Raw genomic sequence first — 7,029 nt, 5'->3', positions numbered from 1 at the left:
CAAAAGTGAGTCTAAGGTGCACCTGCTCTCGCCTGTGAAGCCAGGCTCAGAACTGAATCCTCTGGGCAAGAGGCCTCTCAGGGGCTAAGTAGGGAATGACAAGGAGAGTGACCTTCCTGGGGACCAGCTGTGTGCACAGCTCACTCAGTTCTGTCTGCCAAGCTGTCGGCAGGAAGTGAGCGGAGCCTTGTGCGATTGGCTTGTTGGTCTTGGTCTGATGGTCTTGAAGTCTTTTTGAAAGAGTGGATCACTCTTCACTTCTGGAAAATAAGTTCAGGACCTTCATTTTCTATGCTTACATATAATAGCTCATGGATCTTGTAATCTCTTTCTTTTGAAATGTATTTAAATTTCAGAGAAAAACTTTCTAGATGTCCAAGGGAGGTACTAAGCTTGGGCCCACTCCACAGTCACAGGAACAGTATTCTCCAGGTGCAAGTATGACCGCAGAGGTGGTGTTTCCTGTGACTCTGGTGCAGCACATCATGGCCCCTGCCCAATAGGGTGGTGAGGTATCAATGGACATAGACCCTGAGCCCAGCTCCAGAGCCCAGGTCTTGAGGCTGCAAGTCCAGGATTCACAGAATCCTGAAAAGAACCACGCTTCCATTGTCTGGCATCGTGTGTAGTTTCAGCCTAGGAAACACAGAGGCTGTAGTGACGGTCATCAGGCATCCTTTATGTCGCACTGAGCTCCAGTCTGCACAGCAGACATCAAGACGTGAACCTGTGTCTCCCTTTGAACAGGAAGCCCAGGAACAGGGAAACTTTCAGTCCCTTGTGCTCAGGGCTTGCTGTGGAGTCCACACCTGCTGGGAGCCTTGCTGGACTTTTTCTTCCCTTGAATCTAAACCTGAGTTTAAAAAAGCAATGAAGAAAGCAGCCAGAGGAGGCTCTTCTCTGCTTATTTCCAGGGCTTCTATGTGCAAGAATAATCTTAACTGATCTGCTTTCACTCTATAAGAGAGAACTCTCACCAAACATAGTTCTGAGGCAAGTACTTGGTTCAATTCAATACATAGCTCCCATATGGCCTGGAGAGCTGAGCCAATGACTTTACCTGCTCATCACACCGCTGTCCACAGGGAGGATGTTTTTAAATGGTAGAGAAAGCAAGGACTCTGTCACCCAAGCGGTCACCCTTGCCCAGTGGTATATGCCCCTGTCCAGTCCTTTCTGTTCACTTTTCATTGATGGCATTGTCCATCAGTCATCTGTAATATCAATTCCACATTAGCTCTGACAAACCCTCATTAACCATTTCTGTCACGCTTAGCAAAACCACAGTAGGGTCCAGCTAATTTTCAGGCTCTGAAAGTAAACAATCGCCACAAGCTGTTACTCGCTATTCTTTGCAACTGGAAAATAAAGAACTTGAGCAGCACCCAAGTCAATGTATGACGATCTCCAACTTCCTGACAATGCCTCTAGGAGGCAGCAGGTGAGGGTCTAAGTGCCTGGGTCCTTCCACCCACATGGAAGCCTCACGTGGAATCCATCAAATCTTATTGGACTATGGGGCCTTGACCATAAAGAAAGGATTTGGGAAGGGATGAGTCTCAGAGGGCAGCCACAGGGTCATTGGGCAGGAGCCTCTACCTTTGAGGGAGACCAAGAATTCAGATGTAGGTGAGGGTGGGGTAATGGAGGACCTAGGATCTAGACCTTCAGCAAGTTTCCGAGTCACACATGGGAGCTTCTACTGTGAATGAGTAGATGGAGCTGTTGGGCAGTGTGGGCAATCCCGGTTCACTAAGTGCCTGTGGCCTGAGATCACATGCGAGGGCTGTGCATGGCCAGGAGGCTCAGGAGGATGCTCTCTCTGTTTATCTTGACAGCCTTGGTGCTGCAGCTCAGACGCAGAGCCCAGAGGCAGGTCAGAGCAGAGGTCACCAAATGATCCATGGAGAATGCATGCTGTGAAATCCATACATGAATGTCACGTTTCTGCAGCAAATTGAACCTGTCTCTCAACTCCATTTCCCATGAACCCTTTGAAACCCCTGGGTTCCCTGACTTGCTGAGTCACTTGCTGGAGGTGGCTGGACTGGGCCAAGGGTTCTGATGACGAGCTGGATCCCAGTCGGCTGCAGAGCTACAGGGAAGTTCACCCTGAGCAAAGACAACCAAGGCCCTGTTTCCTGGTTCCTCACCCCTCTGTGCTTCCCGTTGGTTTCTCTTCTTCCTTTCAGGCAGACGGGGGGTTGGCATTCATGGAGAGATGGAACCACACTTCCAATGACTTCACTTTGTTGGGGCTGTTTCCCCAAAACCCAACCGGTGCCCTGCTCCTGTCACTCATCATCTTGGTGTTCCTTCTCGCAATGGCAGGCAACTCAACCATGATCCACCTCATCCGCATGGACACCCGGCTGCACACACCCATGTACATCCTGCTCAGCCAGCTCTCACTCATGGACCTGATGTACATCTCCAGCACCGTGCCTAAGATGGCCTTCAACTTCATCTCTGGACAGAAAGCCATCTCCTTCCTGGGCTGTGGGGTGCAGAGTTTCTTCTTCCTGACCATGGCATGCTCAGAAGGCTTGCTCCTGGCCTCTATGGCCTACGACCGGTTCGTAGCCATCTGCCACCCCTTGCACTACCCAGTGCGCATGAGCAGGCGCCTGTGCGTGAAGATGATCCTAGGATCCTGGGCCCTGGGCTCTTTCAACTCCTTGGCACACACAGCCTACGCCCTGCACATTCCTTACTGCAGGTCCAGGGCCATTGACCACTTCTTCTGCGACGTCCCAGCCATGCTGCCTCTGGCCTGCATGGACACCTGGGTGTATGAGTACATGGTCTTTGTGAGCACCAGTCTCTTTCTCCTCCTGCCTTTCCTGGGCATCACTGCTTCCTACGGTAGGGTTCTCTTTGCTGTCTTCCAAATGCGCTCACAACAGGGGAGAACCAAGGCCTTCACCACGTGTTCCACTCATCTAACCGTGGTGACCTGTTACTACGCGCCCTTTGTCTACACCTATCTGCGGCCCAGGAACCTGCGCTCCCCAGCAGAGGACAAGGCCCTGGCTGTCTTCTACACCATCCTCACCCCCATGCTCAACCCCATCATCTACAGCCTCAGGAACAAGGAGGTCCTGGGGGCTGTGACCAGGGTGTTCGGGATTTTCCCTTCCCGGAAGCAGTAGTCCTGGCTGCCTACTCCCATCCCCTGTGCCCCTCTCCATGGTGTTTGAACAGACCAGACTGTTGCTTCCCAGTCCAAATACTGCATGAGCCACATATGCAGTTTATAGCTTCTAGTGTGTTAATGTGACATAATCAACTTTGGAAACAGCTTGTGTTCCTCAAGTTCTGAATGCTACACAATTGGCATCATGTGAACTGGCACAGTGCTACTGGACAGAATGGAGATATCTCTCAGGATTTATCTGAGCTGAAACACTGTCTTTGGATTTTGTGCAGGACCTGTCAGCGGCTCACCTGATCCCACACCCTGTCCACAGTTGGAATGGAGACAGCTGTTCAGGGGCTCCCTGACCTGACCCATGATCGTTGTGTTCAATGCAGGAGCGAGTTCATGGAAGCGACTGCTCACTAGCACAAATCCACACATAATTGTTGATTTTCTCATCCTTGGCTTTTCAGTGGAAGCATGAAATACACCAAGTGGAAATGAAACGGACCTGAAAGACAGTGTGTTCTGGGACACGGTACCGGGACACTCTGTTTGCATTCCTCATGTTTTAGAGTGGTGTACAACTGGCATCCGAATTGAACCAATACTTTTAACTAAATCAAAGTGATTCCTACCTACTCTATATTACTGTTGAATGAAAGTTTGTCAAAAATGTCAGGAGAAATACAATGTGCAGTAGCACAGAGGTCACAGGTCTGGGGCTCTACCGAGGACAGCTCTCGATCTGCGCAGGGAGCAAAGCCTCCAGCAGGACACAAAGACAAGTCAGGGAGCCCCCGCAGGACAATCCAAGTGACCACATGGAGTGGAAGAATGGGCTTGGGAATTAGCTTTAGAGGGAGCTGGACCTGCCACTGGTGGCTCATAGAACTGATTGGAGGGAACAGACCATACACACGCCTTCTCTCATGGCAAAACCAGGTGCCCTCCAGAAAGCGTACTGATGTCCGGGTCTTTGTGGGGATCGCAGGTCCACAGAATTTGAGAAATTACCTCTTGTGTTAGCAGCAAGCTGGATCACAAGTGTTATCAGTTTTTTAACTGCTGTGCTAAGTGTTTGCCCTCATCGTTTTTTTTTTGTTTGTTTGTTTGTTTGTTTGTTTAATTTTTGACAGGCAGAGTGGACAGTAGAGGGAGATATAGAGAGAAAAGTCTTCCTTTTTGCCGTTGGTTCACCCTCCAATGGCTGCTGCGGTAGGCGCGCTGCGGCCGGCGCACTGCGCTGTTCCGATGGCAGGAGCCAGGTGCTTCTCCTGGTCTCCCATGGGGTGCAGGGCCCAAGCACTTGGGCCATCCTCCACTGCACTCCCTGGCCACAGCAGAGAGCTGGCCTGGAAGAGGGGCAACCGGGACAGGATCGGTGCCCCGACCGGGACTAGAACCCGGTGTGCCGGCGCCGTGCCCTCATCGTTTTAAATTATGAATTTTTAATCATGGTTTTAAAAGGTTTTATGTGTTCTAAGATTTAAAATATTTTTCCTGACTTTTTCAAAATCTTTCAATCACATGACATTTGTACCATGGGCATGAATCAATTTCATTTAATTAAAATTGTTTGTGACATTAGCGTAACACCAATCAAACACCAACATAGAACTTCGAGAAGAAGCAGTTTCACCTGACCCCATCTTTGAAGTCAATTCAAGAAGGACAGAGAGTTCCAGTGATACCGTTGCTAGGGGTCTGCAGCCATTCTCACCTTTGGGTTTGTCCCTCTCTGTCCAGCCACTGGGATGTAAAACCAGCTGTAAAGGACAGAGCAGACAGTCTCAGCAGGATGCTTGTCAACCTCTCCTAGGTTTACCAGTACTCTGATAAACTTGCTTTCTCTGTTTCAGCACCTCGCCCTTGAGTTACTGGCTTTCTATACAACGTGCAGATGTGCCTGCACTCAGCAACAAAATCATCCAAACTGACGCGGCGCACCTTGTTGTCTGAGGTCACGATGCATTAGAGAATGAGGGGCATCCCCGGAGTGTGGGACCTGTGCATGTGCAGTGAGAAGGGACCCGGATGAGACTGTGGCTGTGCTGTTGCCTCACTTCATCTCTGAGCATGCACAGGAGCCGTTTCAGGGCAGCATCAGTACACGGCTGCAGTCTAGCTATGGTGCCTGCACAGTCACCTGGGCTCCCCAACGGCACACACATCCACATTGAAACAGACAGTTCTGGGCACCACGGGTCCCAAGGGAATGGCTGTGGTGAGATCAGTGGTGGTGGCAGCAGCAGGTGTAGCAGAGTGGGTGGAAGAGGCACTGGCTGGGATGCAAGAGGGCTGGTGTGGGTAGCAAACTGACCCCTGGTGGGAGGATGACTCTTCTGCCCAGAGCCCATCCCTGTAGTGTTGCTTTAACATTAACTCCCTGCTGTAAATGCTAAGGCAGGACACACCAGGGAGCTTAGATATTCGACTTTCATCATCAAAAATTAAAATAATCAAAATTAAAAATAACAATTTATTTTGTAAATTAGAAGAAAATGAAAGTGTGCACATGACCACTGTAGTAGTATAAAGCATGGCAGATTCTCAGAGTTCATTGCAAGTCCATGGCTTTAAAATCTACTGCATTGCAAAGAAAATAGCTACAACTTCTGAAATAGAAATAAATTTTTAAAATATTTACAAATTAACAAAAGAAAACTAGGGTAGATTTTTACCTTAGTGGTTAAGACCCATTTAAGATGCTTGCATTCCACTGAGAGTGCCTGGGTTTGGGTCCCAGCTGTGCTCTCCATTCCAGCTTCCTGCTAATGCAAAGCCTGGGAGGCAGCAGGCGGTGGCTCAAGGAGTTGGGCCCCTGCCACCTGCATGGGAAGCCAGGACCAGGTTCTCAGCCCTTGGCTTCAGCCCAGCCCCGTCATGGATGCTGTGGGCATCTGGGGGGCAGGAGATGGGAACTCCCTCAGAGCCCGTATCCTTTTCAAAAGAAACAATTAAAACTGAAGATTTTTTAATGAAAAGTAATGATTTTCATATTAAGATTCAGGTGAACTAATTGTTAATGACAAAGAAAAATTTGTAAGCTAATTTACCTTGCATTGGAAGATACAGTGATGGGATGCATAAAGGCATTTGAAGCCTGCGACTGCTGTTTTTTGTCTGATTTCTCCAAGTCATTCCCAAATTGAAAAAAATCATTAAATGGTAGTGATTAAGTTTATATTCAAATGAATTCAAGTTTGCATGCATGAAATTGATTTGTATAAAGTTAGATATCTTAAGAAAAGCTTCATTTTTGAGAATTACCAGCTATAGATGTACTAAAATATTTATTTTGAGATAATTTATCAGGAATTTATCACAATGTTTTTGAAGGGGTTGTTGACTAGAGCAGACCAGACATTGAAGCACTAGGATCCATGACCCCACACAAAGCAAAACCATGTCCTCTTCTAGCCATGAGAGCATAAGGACTCCAGAATCTTGGCAAACTCGACTGAATTGCGAAAAGGAAAAGTTGCCTACACTGAAGGTAGGAGGAACTGGTCCAGGAAAGCTAAATGACTACAAGGAAAGAAACAATGAATTTAATGATTTCAATTAGATTTAGTCATTCAGAAAACAGCCATCAATCTGTTTTAGATTTACTAAAAATAAAAATGGAAAATTATCGGAAAAGAAATGGAAGGCAGAAATGATGCAGAATACCCCTTCTGTTAGGCAATTTCTATTATCATTTCTACAGGGCAAGAAATAACCTTCATTGACAACTTAGGAGTATCAGCAGTAAATAAATACATTTGCTATCAACAGACAAAAACTCCATGAAGATGAAGGCTAAGTCTGGAGGCAGACACGCATGTATAGGGCTGTTTTGTCCAGGTGAGTGGTGTTTTTTTCTCCATGTGGTTGTCAGTCCTTCC

General features: G+C 47.9%; 1 protein-coding gene across 1 annotated transcript; it reads left to right on the top strand.

The window, feature by feature from the left end:
• Positions 1 to 2,213: 2,213 nt before the first annotated feature.
• On the top strand, positions 2,214 to 3,152 carry LOC133758634 (olfactory receptor 2L13-like). Its single transcript, XM_062189837.1, has one exon. It carries the CDS (start codon positions 2,214 to 2,216, stop codon positions 3,150 to 3,152), a length of 939 nt encoding a protein of 312 aa, XP_062045821.1.
• Positions 3,153 to 7,029: the final 3,877 nt, after the last annotated feature.

The sequence above is a fragment of the Lepus europaeus genome, chromosome 4 (genome assembly GCF_033115175.1).
Source record: "Lepus europaeus isolate LE1 chromosome 4, mLepTim1.pri, whole genome shotgun sequence".
Lineage (NCBI taxonomy): Eukaryota > Metazoa > Chordata > Mammalia > Lagomorpha > Leporidae > Lepus > Lepus europaeus.
Note: the sequence above shows the minus strand (reverse complement) of the source record. Positions and strands in the feature narration are given on the sequence as shown.